Source organism: Bos grunniens, chromosome 13 (genome assembly GCF_055505025.1).
Source record: "Bos grunniens cultivar Pamir isolate PY7600 chromosome 13, Bosgru_T2T1.0, whole genome shotgun sequence".
Taxonomy (NCBI): domain Eukaryota; kingdom Metazoa; phylum Chordata; class Mammalia; order Artiodactyla; family Bovidae; genus Bos; species Bos grunniens.
This window is the reverse complement of record NC_141177.1, coordinates 30,175,605-30,194,777: the sequence shown is the minus strand read 5'-3', so window position 1 is coordinate 30,194,777 and position 19,173 is coordinate 30,175,605. Positions and strand designations below refer to the sequence as shown.

Here is a 19,173-nt window from a genome sequence, read left to right as displayed (position 1 = left end):
GAAGGAAAGCCATGACCAACCTAGACAGCATATTAAAAAGCAGAGACATTACTTTGCCAACAAAGGTCCATCTAGTCAAGGCTATGGTTTTTCCAGTGGTCATGTATGGATGTGAGAGTTGGACTATAAAGAAAGCTGAGCGCCAAAGAATTGATGTTTTTGAACTGTGGTGTTGGAGAAGACTCAGGAGAGTCCCTTGGACTGCAAGGAGATCCAACCAGTCCATCCTAAAGGAGATCAGTCTCGGGTGTTTATTAGAGGGACTGATGTTGAAGCAGAAACTCCAATACTTTGGCCACCTGATGCGGAGAGCTGACTCATTGGAAAAGACCCTGATGCTGGGAAAGAATGAAGGCAGGAGGAGAAGGGGACAACAGAGGATGAGATGGTTGTATGGTATCACCGACAATGGACATGGGTTTGGGTGGACTCCGGTAGTTGGTGATGGACAGGGAGGCCTGGCGTGCTGCAGTTCATGGGGTCGCAAAGACTCGGACATGACTGAGCAACTGAACTGAACTGAAATCACTGAGGCCTGGTTGTAATTCTATATTTGTTTGTTTACTTTTTAGCATCTTTTGGTTCCCTGAGCTGGAACCAGACAGGATACATAGTTAGTCCCCATGGCCACACACACCACAGCGGCAGTGGGATGTGCTGGCTCTCAGCATGCAGTCACAGCCATCTCTTTCCTAGGTGGGCAGCCCTCCATCTCTCTGGTGGGCCCGACTCGCAGGACAACCCCTGAGAATTCAGTGCCTTTCAACTGCACTGCTGGTCCCTTCAGCTCCTCAGACTTCAATGTTACCTGGATGAAGGACAGAGATGAGCATCCAGCCTCGGCTCAGCGCCTAGTGACCGACAACAAAGGCAATTACTCCGTCACCAGTAAGGTGTGGGTGACCCTGTCCCGCCAAGATATCTTGTCGGTGATGACCTGCGAAGTCACACACCGGGCCCTGGCCGAGCCCCTGCGGAGGAGCATGAACCTCTCCCGCGTACTCCAAGGTGCGAGGGCGGGAGGCTGGGTAGGGACATGGCTTTCCTGGCAGCACTGGCTTTCTCAGTGTTTTACACAAAGCCCCATTTCACAGTTGGGAAATTGGATTTCCGCCTCACAATGTCTGATCCCAGGGTCAGTTCAGTTCAGTTCAGTTCAGTCTCTCAGTCGTGTCCGACTCTTTGCGACCCCATGAATTGCAGCACGCCAGGCTTCCCTGTCCATCACTAACTCTCGGAGTTCACTCAAACTCACGTCCATCGAGCTGGTGATGCCATCCAGCCATCTCATCCTCTGTCGTCCCCTTCTCCTCCTGCCCCCAATCCCTCCCAGCATCAGAGTCTTTTCCAATGAGTCAACTCTTCGCATGAGGTAGCATTATTAAAGACACAGGTTTCAGGGGCCAGCTATCTGGGTTTAGTCCTGAGTGTACCACTTCATGATCTGTGTGCTCCTCTGGAAGTTACTGAGCCTCCTCGTGCCTCAGTTTCCCCTTAGAATGAGAATAAATTGTCACCTATCTTGTAGGTTTCATGTGAGGATTAAATGAACAATTTCTTGTGAAGCACCTAGAACACTGCTTGTCACAAGGAAAATTGTTTATATATATTTGATTTTATTATCACTGTCTGGACTAAGCTTCCATCCCAAATATCTTTTTTCTATTAATACCATTACTATTTTTTAACTTTAAATATGTATTATTTATTCAACGCAAATGAATTAATTCATCCATGAATATCTACTGTGTGGCAGGCACTGTTCTGGGTGGTAGGGATATAGAAATGAATAAAACTAAGTCCTGGTTCTCATGAAAATCATTGTTTATAATTCTTAAAATATTGCATGATATGGAATGTTTCAAATGCACAGGGAGTAACATAGCAAACGCCCACGTACTATTAGCCATATTTAGTGAATGTTAGCACTTAGCTCTATTTGCCTTACATTGAGCATACAGAAAAGTTTTTTTTTTTTTTTAAAAAGGTAACTGATTTAAGAATGAGAGTTCTAGGGTTGGTTCCTGGGAGAGAAAGACATAGAGGGCAGGGGGCAGGGATAATTTCAGAAGGCATTCCTTTCTGTTTCTGTGTTTAGTTGTCCCCACCCTGAAGATCACCACCAAGCCCTCTGCGATGCAAATCCGTGTGCATCAGAGAGTGAATCTCACGTGTCATGTGAGCCACTTCCATCCTCCCCACCTGCACCTCACCTGGATGGAGAATAGGCACAAGGTGCAGACCGTGGAATCCCCCCAGGTCACCAGAAACCCAGATGGGACCTACTCTCTGCAGCACACCTGGCAAGCAGAGGCTACGCTGGATGGGAGAGAGTTTGCCTGCTGGGTGGTCCAGGATGAGCAGCCCCCAGTCCAGGCCAACATCACCCTGCGGGCTCAGGCATCCAGACTGGGGAAAGGTGGGTGCAGCCTCTTGCCAGCCCCTCTGAGCAGCCAGGCTGGGAAAGTCAGGTGTGAAAATACTTGCCGTCTGCCTGGAGTGCAGACAGCAGTGGGTCAGGGACTCGAGGTAGCAAGGGATGAAGGTGAAGGAAGAGAAGATGCCCTGGGATTGTGATAAAACTCTCGAGAATTCATCCCCAAACTCCACTCCTCTTTCCTCTGTTAGTCTCTCAGTCGTGCCCGACTCTTTGTGACCCTATGGACTATAGTCTACCAGGCTTCTCTGTCCATAGGATTTCCCAGGCAAGAAAACTGAAGTGGGTTGCCATTTCCTTCTCCAGGGGATCTTCCCGACCCAGGGAGTGAACCCCGGGTCTCCTGCATTGCAGGCAGATTCTTTATCATCTGAGCCACCAGGGAAGCCCTCCAACCCCTACATCCTTTTTAAGAAGGAGGAGTGGGACTTCCTTCTTCAATTCCATGCACTCTTCAGGTTGAATGTTCTCTGTTTTAACACTTAGGTACAGAAAACAGTAGATACTAAGGACAGCTAGAAATCAAAATCCCTTCCAGAAAGGTGATAATCAAGACTGGTTCATCTGACAGTTTCTAGGAGTTGATTTTAAAGAGCGGCCAGAATTCTTGACAGGATTACCTGGGAAGTTGGAGGGTGCAGGGGCAGGCTTCTCATTCTCTCTTTTTTTTGCTATCTCTTTTGCTCATTTGTTTGCTCTCTATCACTTCTGTCTCAGGCTATTTTTTCTCTCTTCTCCCCTCCTCTGTCCCTCATTTTTCTTCTCCTTCCCTTTTCCTTCTTTCTCTTCCTTGTTGTTGTTTTAGTTGCTAAGTCATGTCTGACACTTTTTCGACCACGTGGACTATAGCCTTGCAGGCTCCTCTGTCCATGGGATTTCCCAGGCAGGAATACTGGAGTGGGTTGTCATCTCCTTCTCCAAAGAATCTTCCCCACCAGGGATTGAATCCACATCTCCTGGATTGGTAGGTGAATTCTTTATTACTGGGCCACAAGGGAAGCCCCTTTCTCTCTGTGTATGCTTGGTAAGTCGCTTCAGTTGTGTCTGACTCTTTGGGACCCTGTAGACTTTGCCCACCAGGCTCCTCAGTCCATGGGAATTCTCCAGGCAAGAATACTGGAGTTGGTTGCCACGTCCTTCTCCAGGGGATCTTCCCAACCCAAGAACTGAACCCATATCTCTAATGTCTACCTGCACTGGCAGGCGGGCTCTTTAACACTAGCTCCACTTGTGACTCTTTTAAATCTAAATCTATCTTCTCCTCTGTACCTTTTGTGTGCTAGATGACATTCTCCACTAGAGGGAGCTGCCCACCAGCCCTTCAAACCCTGGGGCCAGATCTGCTTTCCCTGGTCCTGGTGAATCAGCTTGGGAGAATGAGTGACTGGGCCAGAGGGGCTGTGTTGGGGAGGGGAGAAGAGACAGGAATATTGGAAATGGCCAGACCTGGACCAGCCAAGGGTGAACCAGAATCCACCGACAGCTCTCCAGAACAACAGGAAGTGGGATAAGATAACTCCCTACAGGCAGTGTGAGCTACTTGGTCTCTAGCACCAGCAAAAGGGCAGACAGGTTGCTGGGCTGCAAAACCACACATCTTCACAACAGGAGCACTGACCCTGCATTCGATCTCTCCCTGAAAGAACTGGCCTTTTCTGCTAACTCCAAGAATTCTCAGGGGGCAACGAGCCTATTACCTTTCGACTTCTCCATGGCCTTTTTTTTCTTGTCTAGAGGAAATGAGAAAAATGTCCACCCAGCAGGATATACAGGTCTATGTGAAAAACTCCAAACTGCTCCTTTCTGACCAGAAGCAAGTTATATTATTTCGTTTTTTACTCATGCTGAGGTTTTTCTCTCTGTCTTATTTTTCTCCTTCGCCTGCATACATGTGTCTGACCCACTACTGCAAGGTTAGCCCCCTGAGAACATCATTTTGATTCTACCACCCCTCTGTGCAGCTGTTTGATGTGCCCTCTGGTCTGCAGTGGGGAAAGGGCAGCTTCTTTTTCTGGCATCAGGCCCTCTTCTGTTTGGTGTTCAGGTGCTTTTGCTGTAACACCTCCTCAGCCTGACCCCTAAACCCCTTCTTCAGCTCCCACCCCTTACACACTCCCAGTCCGTGCATCTGGTCATGTTCACTGACTCCTGTAGGGCATTACTGTGTGCCAGGCCTCTCACATATGTTGTCTGACATAATACAGTTGGGACAGGCAGGAGAGGAGCAGGTCTCAGGGGTCTCAAATAGTAGAACTTGGATTCAAAGGCAGGGCTGTCTGCTCACCAGTTCAATGTGTTTTCAGAAATTTCTCCCCCCTCCATCCTGCCTAGGCATACAAATATTAGTGTTATCTCAAGTCTTTTGTAAATTTCCCTCTTAAATACTCTGTATCATATTTATTTCCTTCTAAACTGTCATATCTGCCCACATCATTCCGTTCTCATAGTTGGCCCTGAAACTTTGGGACCTCTTCCAAGTCCTGACCAGGGTTCTGTCCATTTAGGCCTCTCCTCCGTGCTGAGACTCTCTCAGCCCTGAAGCAGACACAGGCTCTTATTTTCGGAGTGGCTAGATTTCTGAGTCAAATGGATCGGTATCATCTGGCAGGGTTGCCACGGGCATTCTGCGACCTCAGGCAAAGCACTGCCCTTCCTGAGCTCCGTTTCCTCCTCTGAGCGAGAACAGTTATGCCCTCCAGGTGGGAACCAGCTAGGGCTCCTTCCTTTGACCCATGCTTGGCATCTAGATATTGGGGTGCACAGAGGGTGCTTTTTGATGATCGTGATGGCAGTCTCTCTGATGCCCAGACCATGCTGGGTTGAAAGCAGGAAAATGCTGAAGTTCACTATTATTATGGAGAAGCTATGGAGAAACAGAGGCAGCTTCAGTGTAACAGAAAGAGGCCTTGATTTGGAGTCTGTGATGGGACTGTGAGTTCTGTTTGCTGTGAGGCCCTTGGGTGAGTTACTAATCTTCTCAGACTTTTTCCCTTTAACATTAGGAATACAATTAAAAATAATTCTTTAGGTGACTGTCATGAGTATTTGATGATAATAATTATCATTTGGGACTTCCCTGGTGTCTCAAATGGTAAAAAAATCTGCCTGCAATGTGGGAGACCCAGGTTCGATCCCTGGGTTGGGAAGATACCCTTGAGAAGGAAATGGCAACCCACTCCAGTATTCTTGCCTGGAAAATCCCATGGACAGAGGAGCCTGGCGAGCTCCACAGGGTCACAAAGAGTCGGACATGACTGAGCAGCTAACACTCACACTCACACAATTGTGTTTATAAAGTGATTATAAATGATAATTATTTATAATTATCTCATATGCTTTACTAGTTATTGTATATTATTTTTAAACTAACACTGGGCATTAAGAATCATCCCCATGTCACAGATGAGGAAACTGAGTAAAGTTGTCATGCAGTGGAAGGACTGGGAATGCAAACTTGGGCTGAGTGTGACCCCAAAGCCTATGCTCCTACCCCTTCTCTGTGCTGTTGTTATTGTTGTTCAGTCGCCAACTTGTGTCCAACTCTTTGCAACCCCATGAACTGCAGCCACCAGGCCTCCCTGTCCCTCACCATCCCCTGGAGTTTGCCCAAGTTCACGTCCATTAAATTCTCTGTGCTGCCTGCCTTCATATGACCTGTCCTGAGAGCAGTGATACACCCTTCCCTGTCCCAGGACTGAGGGAAGAACTGAGTCTGGCCACTGAGCACAGACCCTGAGTCCTTACTTTCTGGCTAAGAACCCTGGCTCTACTGGCCAGTTTTGGAACTTAGACAAGGTACTTAGGCTCTGGACCTCAGTGTCTTCATCAGCAAAACGAGAATAGGAGCAGCTCCCTCCTCCTAGGTTTGCAGTGAGGACTAGGGTTAGGTCTCAAAGTCAGCAAGCAGTGTTGTGAGGTGTGGGTGGGAGTCAGGTCTCTTTGCAAACTGCTGTTGTCCCTGTAGCTTCATTTTGTCTGGCCTCTGATATCAGCTTCATAGTTGAACTCCTGTCAGAAGGCAACCTACAAATACTGTGGAAGACGAGATGGTGAGGCTTGTCAGTGGAGATGCTGAGGGTTTGTTTGTATTGGGTTTGGGCTCCTCTGTACCTTCTCACAGGCTGGGTCTCCTCTACAGGCATGAGCAGCTACTCTTCTGCCCTGCAAGGCCCCTTTCAGCGCTCTGAGCCAGGCACAAACATCCAACTGACCTTCACATCCTCTGGATTCTCCACGGGTCAGGTTACTGTGACCTGGCTTAAAAATTCCCACCAGCTGTTAAAGTCCCAGACCAGCGTCCACCCTCGTGGAGACACCTACAATGTGACCAGCAGTGTGGTCATCCTTCTGCAGGCTGACGACGTGCATTCCCTTGTCCACTGCCAAGTCAAGCACATGTCCATACTGGTTTCCCAGAAAACCATCAGACTGGAGCAGTACCTCCGTGGTAAGGATGTTCTCTTTGTCCAGATGGCTTAGTGCAGAGTCGGGCTGGAAGTTTTCTGAGTCTTGGTTTCCTTGACTGATATATGGGACATCCCCTCACTTTGTTGTGGCAAGAATTCAGCATAATGAAACTGGTAAAGTAATTAACACATCTCTTGCTCGTATCAATCACAGAGAAGTGGCAATTATTATTATTCACATTTACTATTCGTATCACCTCTCAGAACTCAGTTTATTCAGCTGTAAAATGGAGACAAAATATCTTCTGGGAATTGAATTTTATTATATTAATTAATATATATTAATTTTATTTATATATATAAATTTATAATTTTTATATGAAAAGAATTTAAAGGCCTTTGTGAACTTCTAAATTTTAGGTAGAATGATGACTGTTTTTATCTTTACTCATATGTAGGGAAGGGCCTAATTTTCTTTGTTTTTTTAGACCATTCACATTTTTTGATATAAATTTATGTATTTTAATTGGAGGCTAATTACTTTACACTATTGTATTGGTTTTGCCATACATCAACATGAATCCATGACAGGTATACACATGTTCCCCATCCTGAACCCCCCCTCCTCCCTTCCCATACCACCCCTCTGGGTCATCCCAGTGTACCAGCCCCAAACAACCAGTATCATGTATTGAACCTGGACTGGCGATTCATTTCATATATGATATTATACATGTTTCAATGCCATTCTCCCTAATCATCTCACCCTTGCCCTCTCCCACAGAGTCCAAAAGACTGTTCTACACATCTGTGTCTCTTTTGCTGTCTTGCATACAGGGTTATCGTTACCATCTTTCTAAATTCCATATATATGCATTAGTATACTGTATTGGTATTTTTCTTTCTGGCTTACTGCACTCTGTATAATAGGCTCCAGTTTCATCCACCTCATTAGAACTGATTCAAATGTATTCTTTTTAATGACTGAGTAATACTCCATTGTGTATATGTACCACTGCTTTCTTATCCATTCATCTGCTGATGGACATCCAGGTTGCTTCCATGTCCTGGCTATTATAAACAGTGTTGCGATAAACATTGGGGTACATGTGTCTCTTTCCCTTCTGGTTTCCTCAGTGTGTATGCCCAGCAGTGGGATTGCTGGGTTGTATGGCGGTTCTATTCCAGTTTTTTAAGGAATCTCCACACTGTTCTCCATAGTGGCTGTACTAGTTTGCATTCCCACCAACAGTGTAAGTGGGTTCCCTTTTCCGCACACCCTCTCCAGCATTTATTGCTTGTAGACTTTTGGATAGCAGCCATTCTGACTGGCATGAAATGGTACCTCATTGTGGTTTTGATTTACATTTCTCTGATAATGAGTGATGTTGAGCATCTTTTCATGTGTTTGTTAGCCATCTGTATGTCTTCTTTGGAGAAGTGTCTGTTTAGTTCTTTGGCCCATTTTTTGATTGGGTCATTTATTTTTCTGGAATTGAGCTGCAGGAGTTGCTTGTATATTTTTGAGATTAATTCTTTGTCAGTTGCTTCATTTGCTATTATTTTCTCCCATTCTGAAGGCTGTCTTTTCACCTTGCTTATAGTTTCCTTTGTTGTGCAGAAGCTTTTAACTTTAATTAGGTCCCATTTGTTTATTTTTGCTTTTATTTCCAATATTCTGGAAAGTGGGTCATAGAGGATCCTGCTGTGATTTATGTCAGGGAGTGTTTTGCCTATGTTCACCTCTAGGAGTTTTATAGTTTTTGGTCTTATGTTCAGATCTTTAATCCATTTTATTTTTGTGTATGGTATTAGAAAGTGTTATAGTTTCATTCTTTTGCAAGTGGTTGACCAGTTTCCCCAGCACCATTTGTTAAAGAGATTGTCTTTTCTCCATTGTATATTCTTGCCTCCTTTGTCAAAGATAAGGTGTCCATAGGTGGGTGGATTTATCTCTGGGCTTTTAATTTGTTCCATTGATCTATATTTCTGTCTTTGTGCCAGTACCATACTGTCTTGATGACTGTGGCTTTGTAGTAGAGCCTGAAGTCAGGCAGGTTGATTCCTCCAGTTCCATTCTTCTTTCTCAAGATTGCTTTGGCTATTCGAGGTTTTTTTATATTTCCATACAAATTGTGAAATTATTTGTTCTAGCTCTGTGAAAAATACCATTGGTAGCTTGATAAGGATTGCTTTGGGTTGTATACTCATTTTCACTATATTGATTCTTCTGATCCATGAACACAGTATATTTCTCCATCTATTAGTCCTCTTTGATTTCTTTCACCAGTGTTTTATAGTTTTCTATATATAGATCTTTTGTTTCTTTAGATAGACATATTCCTAAGTATTTTATTCTTTTCATTGCAATGGTGAATGAAATTGTTCCATTAATTTCTGTTTTCTCATTATTAGTGTATAGGAATGCAAGGGATTTCTGTGTGTTGATTTTATATCCTGCAACTTTACTATATTCATTGATTAGCTCTAGTAATTTTCTGGTGGAGTCTTTAGGGTTTTCTATGTAGCGGATGATGTCATCTGCAAACAGTGAAAGTTTTACTTCTTCTTTTCCAATTTGGATTCCTTTTATTTCTTTTTCTGCTCTGATTGCTGTGGCCAAAACTTCCAATTTTCATCTGTATTTTTTAGAGAAGGTTAATTTTTATTTTCTTGGCCTGGATCAGGCCTCACTGCTGCTGCTGCTGCTGCTGTTGCTAAGTCACTTCAGTTGTGTCCGACTGTGTGCGACCCCATATACAGCAGCCCACAAGGCTCCCTGTCCCTGGGATTCTCCAGGCAAGAACACTGGAGTGGGTTGCCATTTCCTTCTCCAATGCATGAAAGTGAAAAGTTAAAGTGAAGTCGCTCAGTCGTGTCCGACTCTTAGCGACCCCATGGACTGCAGCCTCCCTCCATGGGATTTTCCAGAAAAGAATACTGGAGTGGGTTGCCATTGCCTTCTCTGTGATCAGGCCTTGACTGGTCTGCAAATAACATGATTTGAATTCTTTCATATAATGCCTAATAGGAGCTTAGTGATCATCTCATTATTTGCAACAATTCTAAAGCCCAGAGGAGGTAAGTGAGTTGTCCAAGTTTGCATGCACAACAGTAAAATTAATTTCTTAAATATTTATAGGACTTTAAAGTTTACAAAATATTTTCCTCATTTTATGCTATTCTTGTGGAATAAAATACATCATTTTACATGGATAAAATATTGATATTAATGACATTGTCAATATACACACTTGTGTGGATTGACTTATTTAATGTGTACAACTGCCCTGTACTGCTTATCCCATTCATGATTTTATAGAAGGAAACTGAGTTTGTAAGAAGTGAAGGTTGCCTGAGGATATGAAGCTGCTGAGTGAGAGAACTTGGATGTGAATTCAGGCTTTTCGGACTCCACCATTCACCAGCTGTGGGACCTCCTGCTGGTTGTTTAAGTTCTCTGAGTGTTGGGATCGCTGACTGTAAAATAGGAAAATGATACTGCAGGGACTCCCCCTTATCTGAAAATTTTTATATAATTCCCTGGAGTTAGAACAATTGTATAGAGAAGCAAATAGATAATAAGAATATTCACCATAAATTGATTATTTATAAATTATATTAATCAAACTAACAAAAATTAAACACAGAAAAAAATATTAAAAGCAGCAAGGAAAAAGCAACAAGAAGCATACAGGAGAATCCCCATAAAGTTAACAGCTGATCTTTCTGCAGAAACTCTGCAGGCCAGAAGGAAGTGGCAGGATATATTTAAAGTAATGACAGAGAAAAACCTACAGCCAAGATTACTCTACACAGCAAGGGTCTCATTCAGCTTCAGTGGAGAAATCAAAAGCTTTTCAGACAAGCAAAAGTTAAGAGAATGCAGCACTACCAAACCAGATTTACAACAAATGCTAAAGGAACTTCTTTAGCCAGGAAACACAAGAGAAGAAAAAGACCTATAAAAACAAACCTAAAACAATTAAGAAAATGCTAATAGGAACATATATATTAATAATTACTTTAAATGTAAGTGGATTAAATGCTCCAACTAAAAGACACAGACTGATTGAATGGATAAAAAAGAAGATCCATATATATGCTGTATGCAAGAGACCCACTTCAGACCTTGGGACACATGCAGACTGAAAGTGAGGAGATGGAAAAATAGATTAACCTCCTCTTTAAATCCTTCTGCTCATCACTGCCTGCATCAGGTTGGGCTTGCAACTACAGAAATAATTTTGTGTTGTTGTCTGGATTTCCTTGGAGGCAAAGCCTGAAATGAGGTGTTAGGTACAGGTGGTTAGGAGATGATTTAGTGAGACTGGGATAAGAGATGGAGTGAGTGACACAAGGAAGAAGGGACACCCCAGAAAAGGTGAGTTATTGACCTGGGGGCCCCTGTGGATGACTGAGGCTTACTGCCACTGGAGACCCTCTGAGAAACTCCATAGACTATTCCTCAGGAGTGTCCATAGAGGAGGGAGCTGGAATGTGCCTTCAGGGGCTTCTTGGTGGCATTTCATGGTTGTGGAGAAATTCAGATGCAGAGCATTGAGGAAGAGCTTCAGGAATCTGAAATAGAACGTGGCACCACCCAGCACCACTGGGCTGAGGTCAGGTGGCTACAAGAGGTGGTGTGGAGCCCAGAAACCCTCTGCTTTAGGAGGAGGGTCTTTCCTTGACTGAAGTATGGCAAGCATCAGACCACACCGTGCAATTAGAACCCTAATTCACTGTTGCTAAGTGAAATCAGAGATTTGGCAAAGTGTATTTCAAGTAATTGATGTAAATGATGTGTTAGAACTGCTGGGGTCTCAGGTGAATTTTCTGGCCTTAAAAGATGAAAGAAGATGGAAAATTTCTATGATCCTAATGATTCTGTGGGCACTTTGAAAGATAACATTCTGGTTTAAAAATGCATGCCCCTTAAAATTGACAGAATAGTCAAATGATTTCAAATAATTTTTAAAAATTAACTTTTAGGCTGTGAGTGTGAAATTTGAAATGTAGGGTTTGATGGTATTGGCATATGTTTTTTAGGAAAATATTATGCCAACTTCCTTACACTCCCAACACTTGTTTCTTCTAAAAGTTGGTGCATAGTTGTCATTATATGCTGCTGTGCTCAGTCACTTCAGTTGTGTCCAACTCTTTGTGACTCCATGGACTGAAACTTGCCGGGCTCCTCTGTCCATAGAATTCTCCAGGCAAGAATACTGGAGTGGGTTGCCATGCCCTTCTCCAGGGGATCTTCCCAACCCAGGGATTGAACCTCTGTCTCCTGCATTGCAGGCAGATTCTTTATCATTGAGCCACTGGGGAAGCCCTGTTGTCATTATATTCTATGTTTAATTAAAAGGTAAATTAAATAAAATTACTTGTATAATTGAAATGTTGTTCATGTTCAAGTTTGAATCAATTCCTTTTTGACAATTTCATTGAAATGGAGGCCTGAGTTGTGTAGGGTCCTTCTATTGGCTTTTTGTTGTCTTTTCTGATACCAAGTAGCACTTTGTGTTTATACCATTTGGTTGTGAAGAATAAATAGCACATGCACAGTGACTCAAGCTCTGTGCTCAGCACATGGGAGCAAATATCATCAGCTGGGTTTTGGTCTCTGTTCTCCCAACATTGTCCTGAATATCTTGCAGCCCAGAGAACTCACTGGTGGCTAAAATGGTCTATCTGAGACCCTCCATGCTCTTATTGGTCCTTGTCAGCCCCATGGCACTTGCTTGGTGGTACCTTGTTCTGGCCTGTCCTCCACAGGCACTGCCTAGTTACCAGGCCATCACGATCCCTTCTCTGGATTTTGCTCTTTGCTTGGTAGGAATCCCTGCCCGTGGGCTGAAGGGGAAAGATTGACAAGAGATAGGGACATTCTAGGGATAGTGACAGGGACATTCTGGGGATGGTGTCTTGCTTGGCTGTCCCACCTATGAGCAGCATCATAGATGCAAGCATATAGGTCAAGGTGAATTGAGTATAAAAGAAATAATATTGGGGGAACAAACGTACTCTTAGTTCTTTCAAATTGTACTACATGAGGAGTTATTTTCTCTACCCTAGACCAAGAGCCAAAGTCTGTATAACTAGACCCCTCAAGCTTAGACAATTTCGAATAAGAGTGTGGGAAACAAAGAGGTGACGGGCACAAGGTCTTGCATTTGGCAATGGTGTCAGTGCAGGGACCAGAATCTGATGCTCACATCCCTTACTTTAATTTAGTGCTGTGTATTCCTATGAATTCTACTGAAACCCTTAATGTGTTTTTTAGCATTTCAAAATTTCTCCAATTTTCTTTAGTATGCATACATTTTCTTCACAGCTAAAAAGTCTGGTTGAAAAAATTCTAGAAGTTGTTAGGTCATAATTCCCAGGAGCCTGCAACCATAAATGATTATAGCCTTATAGTTTGGGTGTCAGCATAGCGAATGTTAAAACATACTGTCTCTGGTGGAACCCCTGCTTTGCCACCTGTGACCTTGGATAAATACTTAACTTCTCCAAAAGTAAGCTCCTTTCTATGTCAAATATTAGTATCCTGCAGTCATGAAGATTAGAGGCTAGGAATCTTCATCAAGTCATAGAGTAAGTCTACTGATTCATAGGTTCTTAAATGACATTCAGGTTCACCTTTTCCTATTGAATGTCCGCAGTGCAAAAGAAAGGAAAGATTAAGATGGATTCATCATTCCACGCTTCCATCCAAGCATGCATTCACTCATGCACTTACTTATGCATGCATTTGTTAACCAATACCTAACTCCTCTATGGTAGGCCCTGAGCAGATGACCTCTATCTTTAGGGAGCTTGCCGGTTCCCATGGTGAACTTCCTATAATACTTGTCTGCTTTCTTTGGGCTGTGACAGTCCCCCCTACAGTGACTGTGTCCCAGTCTTCACACTCCTTGGACGTGGTGGCAGTTACCTGCCACGTGCAGAGATTCTATCCACAGAATGTGCATCTCAGCTGGTTGGAGAACTGCCATACGTTCAAGGGAGCTGTGCAACCCTCGTCCAAGCAGAATAGTGATGGGACCTACACCTTGGAAAGCTTGCATCTGGTGAATGCCTCAGTGTGGGAGTCTGAACGTGTACTTACCTGTAAAGTGCAGCATGAGACCCAGCGTCCCATCCAGGCCAGCCTCATACTGTCCACAGCAGTGCAGGACACATACAAATCCCTTGGGAGCACAGGTAAGCTTACCCCTACACCTGTGAGCAACTGGGTGGCCTCTGTCTCCAAGTGGAATGAGGTATTAACTCACAGAGTCCCGTTTGATATCTCCTCTGCCCCTTGTCACTTAGGTCCAGAGATGCCTGCCCTTATCTTGATGGCTTTCCTCCTGGGCTTCAAAGTGGTGCTGGTGATCAGTTTCATAGCCACCTATTTTCACAGGTGGTGGAACCTGTAACAGGTGAGGTGGTGGCAGTCTTATTCTTTAGGGAAGGAGATCAGAGCCACCTTCCTGGGGTGGCAAGAGGAGTCAAGGCAAGCTCAAATATCTTATGGCAATCCAGCTTCAAAGGAGAGATGGGAACAGACTTATTTTCTCCAAATGTGTCTTGGAATTTCAGAGGTTTCCAACTCTCATTATTCTGTGCCTGGGAATTTGAAGTTTTTACAATTAAGTTAGTTGGGACCTGGCAGGTGAGAGTCCAAGGTATGTAGGACACTGGAGGTGAGGGTCCACAGTCAAAAAAGTTTGAGACCCAAACTCCAAAGAGCCCTTCCATAGACTGTTGTATATTCATTTATCACATGGTGTATCCTCGGAATGAATAAGGAAAGTATTACTAAAATCAACTTATGGAACCTATCTTGGGGACTTGGATGTGCTATGTAATAATACAGATGGATGTGGGATGGGAGAGACTTTAGAACTCAGAAAGAGGTGTTTGGGGCTTCATTCTGGTCAGCACCATGAACCCAGGCCAAGCAAAGTGCCTCCCATACAGTATGTGCTCAAAAACACTTGTGGAAACAATGAATGAGTGTTTTTCCCTACAGGTCCTGCATACTCTGTGATACACCGCCTCCCTCCCTGTGCAAGGGGCTCAAGTGGAAATAAGCTATAAGGACTGGGGATGACTCAAGATTTCCCACCCTTCACTCTGCTTTCCCCACCTCCAACATGAACACACTCCCTTCCACACACCCTCCTATGTGCCTTCTCTCTGACCTTTGGAACTGAGTCAAGGATGGACATTGGTCATGTTGATCCAGAATGTCTGGACCCTGATGCACTGAGCTTCAAATTGTTCCTGCCTCCACCCCAAAGAGAATCAAGTAGATCAATAAAATAGGTTTCCATTGTGCCCCTGCTCACGCACACTTAATTTTCAGAGCACTTTTTACTTTTATCCAGAGCTTTTGCAAGTGTGATTTCATTTTAACACACATGTATTTTAAATCACTAAGTTGAATAAGATGTTTCCATTCTGAAATTTATAATATAAAAATATCCACGTAACTACCTACCTATGTTTGCAGACTGTTAACATTTTGCTATTGTGATCTGTTGTTCCTTTGAAAATTACTGTACTAGATTTGGTATTCATAATCTCAATCATGATTTTATACTTCTACAACATATGTATAAACCTTAAGCAATATATAACATTACTTGCATGTTTTAACTTTTATATAAATGTTATTATACTGTATAGAGCCTGCTGGAAATTTTATTTTTTATACACAACAAGTTTTTTTTCTTTATTCATAAATGAACATATAAATGAATTTATATGTTCATTTATGTAGCTTAATTTTATTAATTTCCACTGCTGTATAAGTTCTACTGTGACAGTATGCCACAATTTTTTATTTTTCTTGTGATGGATATTAAATATTTATGTAATGTCTTGCTAGTAGAATTTTGCACAAATATTTTTGTCTTTGTTTCTTGGGCACATATGGGAGAGTTCCTCTTCGTCTGGTGTGTCCATAAAGTGGACTGTTGGTATCGTTTGGAGCTTTTGTTATTAATTAAAAAAAAGATTTTCCAATCTTGATCAAGTTTTGCTCTTTCTATTTATGCCTTTGATCTCATTTTGTGTGTGTGTGCCTTTGATCTCATTTTTCGTGTGTGTGTGTGTGTGTGTGTCTATTACAGGTGGGGATATTATTGGGATCTTATATATATATATTTTTTTGATCTCTGCTGCCCCTTTTCCATATATCAAGTTCCTGTAAATTTCTGGTTCCTTTACTGATTTTATTTTCTTCCATTGTGCTACTTGTCTATTTCTCTGACCAAACTGCCTTACCTTAGAATAGCTTCATAAGCTTTAATGCCTTGGCTGGGCACATCTTCCCACCTTTTCTTTCCTCTCTTTCCTTCTTTCTTTGGCTGCACTGGGTCTCAGCTGTGGCACATGGGGTCTTCACTGCGGCATGTAGGCTTTCTCTACTTGTGAGGCATGGGCTCCAGAGTGGGCAGGCTCAGTAGTTGTGGCATCTGACCTTAGTTGCCCTGTGGCATATGGGATCTTAGTTCTCTGACCAGGGATTGAACCTACATGCCCTGTATTGCAAGCAGGTTCTTAACCAGTGGACCGCCAGGAAAGTCCCTTCCCACCTTTTATTGTTATTCAAAACTGTCATGGCTATTTTTGGCCCAAACACATTTTCTTTTACTTTATTTTCTGCTTTTTAGAGATTGAAGTATACTTGATTTAAAATATTATGTTAGTTTTAAGTGTATAACATATGATTCAAGATTTTTGTAGTTTATACTCCATTTAAAATTACAAAAATGGCTATATTTTCTCATGCTGTGCAATATATCCTTCTTACTTTTTAATCATATACACAGTAGTTCACAACTCTTCATCCCCTTTCCCCTCCCCACTTGTAATTACTATTTGTTCTCTATGTCTGTGAGTCTGTTTCTGTTCTGTCATATACATTCATTTGTTTTATTTTTTAGACTCCATGTATGAGTATTTGTCCTTGTCTGTCTGACTTACTTCACTAAGCACAATACCCTGCAGGTCCACTCACATTGTTGCAAATGGCAGAATTTCATTTTTTTTAAATGTCTCAGTAATATTCCATTCCAGGAATATTCCACATATATGTATAGTGCATATATTCCATTCCATACATATATATACATCTTTCTTATCCATTCATCTGTTGATAAGTTACTTCGATATATCAGATATTATAAATAATGCTGCTATGAACATTGGGGGTGCATGTATCTTTCCCAATTAGTACTTTTTTTCCATCCAGATAGAATGGAAGTGCTGGGTTATATGGTAGTTCTATTTTTAGTTTTTTGAGGAATCTTCATACTGTTTTTCATAATGGCTGCATCAATTTACAATCCTACCAAGAGTGTACTATGATTCCCTTTTCTCCACATCCTCACTAGCATTTGTTGTTTGTAGAATTTTTGGTGATGGACATTTTCACAGGTATAAGTAGGCATTTGTAGTTTTAATTTGCATTTCTCTGGTGATTAGCAAAGTTGAGCATCTTTTCATGTACCTGTTGGCCATCTGTATGTCTTCTTTGGAAAAATGTCTGCTCTGATTTTCTGTCCATCTTTTAATTAGGTTGTTTGTTTTTTTATATTGAGCTGTATGATCTCATGTTTTGGATATTGTGCATGTGTTAGTCACTCAGTCATGTCCTACTTTTGCAACCCCATGGATTGTAGCCTGCCAGGCTCCTCTATCCATGGAATTCTCCAGACCAGAACACTGGAGTGGGTAGCCTTTCCCTTCTCCAGGGGATCTTTCCAACCTAGGAATTGAACCCAGGTCTCTGGCATTGCAGGTGGATTCTTTACCAGCTGAGCCACCAGGGAAGCCCATATTTTGGATATTAACTATGCATTAAATACAGATTAAAAACTCCTTATTGGCCGTATTATTTGCAAATATTTTGCTCCATTTTAGGCTATCCTTTTGTTTTGTCAGTGATTTCCTTTGCTGTGCAAAAGCTTTTAATTTTATTTAGGACTCTTTTTTTTTTGCTTTTGTTTCTTTTCCTTAAGGAGACAGATCCATAAGATATTGCTTCAATTTATGTCAAAGAGTTTACTATATTCTCCTCTAGGAATTTTATGATTTCAGGTTTTACATTTAGTTCTTTAATCCATTTTGAGTTTATTTGTGTATGTGATATGAAGGAATGTTCTAATTTCATTCTTTCATATGTAGCTATCCAATTTTCCCAGTACCATCTATTGAAGAGACTGTCTTTTCTCTACTGTATATTCTTGCATTCTTTGTCATAGATTACTTGACCACAGTGCATAGTTTTATCTCTAGTCTCTGTATTCCATTCCGTTGATCTATGCATTTGTTTTATGCCATTACCATGCTGCTTTGCTTATTGTCAATTTGTAATATAGTCTGAAGTGAAAAAGCATGATACCTCCAGCTTTGTTCTTTTTTCTCAAGATTGCTTTGGAAATTCAGGATCTATCTTGTTCCATATAAATCTTAGGATAATTTTTCTATGTCTGTGAAAAATGTCATAGATATTTTGATAAGGATTGCATTAAATCTGTAGATTGTATTGGGTAGTATGGACATTTTAACAATATTAATTCTTATAAGAACATGGGATGTCTTTCCAATTCTTTGCATCATCTTCAATTTCCTTCCTCAGTGTTTTATAGATTTCAGAGTGAAGATCTTCCATCTCCTTGTATAAGTTTATTCCTAGGTATTACATTCTTTTTGATGATATTTTAAATGAGATTGTCTTCTTTTTCTGATAGTTCATTGTTGGTGTCTACAAAAGCAAAAATATTTCTGCATGTTAATCTTGTATCCTGAAACTTTACTGATACTTTTTTTAGTTCTAATAGTTTCTTTGTGGAGTCTTTAGGGTTTTGTCTATATAGTATTATGTCATTTGAAAATAATGACAATTTTTCTTTCTTTCCTTCTAATTTTAATGCCTTTTATTTCTTTTTCCTCTCCAATTGCTGTGGCTAGGACTTCCATTATTATGTTAAATAGAACTGGTAAGAATGGGAATCCTTGTCTTGTTCCTGAATTTAGTGGGAAGACTTAGCTTTTCACCATTGAGTATGATGTTAGCTGTGGGTTTGTCATAAATGGCCTTTATTTTGTTGAGATATATTACCTCTATGCCAACTTTGATAAGAGCTTTTTTCATGAATGGATGTTAAATTTTGTCAAAGGCTTTTTCTCTGTCTGTTGAGATGATCATGGGATTTTTATCATTCCTTTTTTTATGTGGTATATTGCATTGATAGACTTGTGAATATTAAGCTATCCTCTTATTCCTGGCATAAATACCACTTGATCATGGTATATGATCTTTCTAAT

General features: G+C 41.8%; 1 protein-coding gene across 1 annotated transcript; it reads left to right on the top strand.

Moving 5' to 3' along the window:
- The first annotated feature begins 700 nt into the window (after window positions 1-700).
- LOC147360642 (signal-regulatory protein beta-1-like) lies at window positions 701-15,868 on the top strand. The gene is made up of 6 exons (XM_086333074.1): window positions 701-1,008; window positions 2,099-2,419; window positions 6,576-6,884; window positions 13,726-14,052; window positions 14,164-14,273; window positions 14,867-15,868. Exons 1-5 carry the CDS (start codon window positions 813-815, stop codon window positions 14,268-14,270), a joined length of 1,260 nt encoding a protein of 419 aa, XP_086189200.1. The 5' UTR covers window positions 701-812; the 3' UTR covers window positions 14,271-14,273; window positions 14,867-15,868.
- Window positions 15,869-19,173: the final 3,305 nt, after the last annotated feature.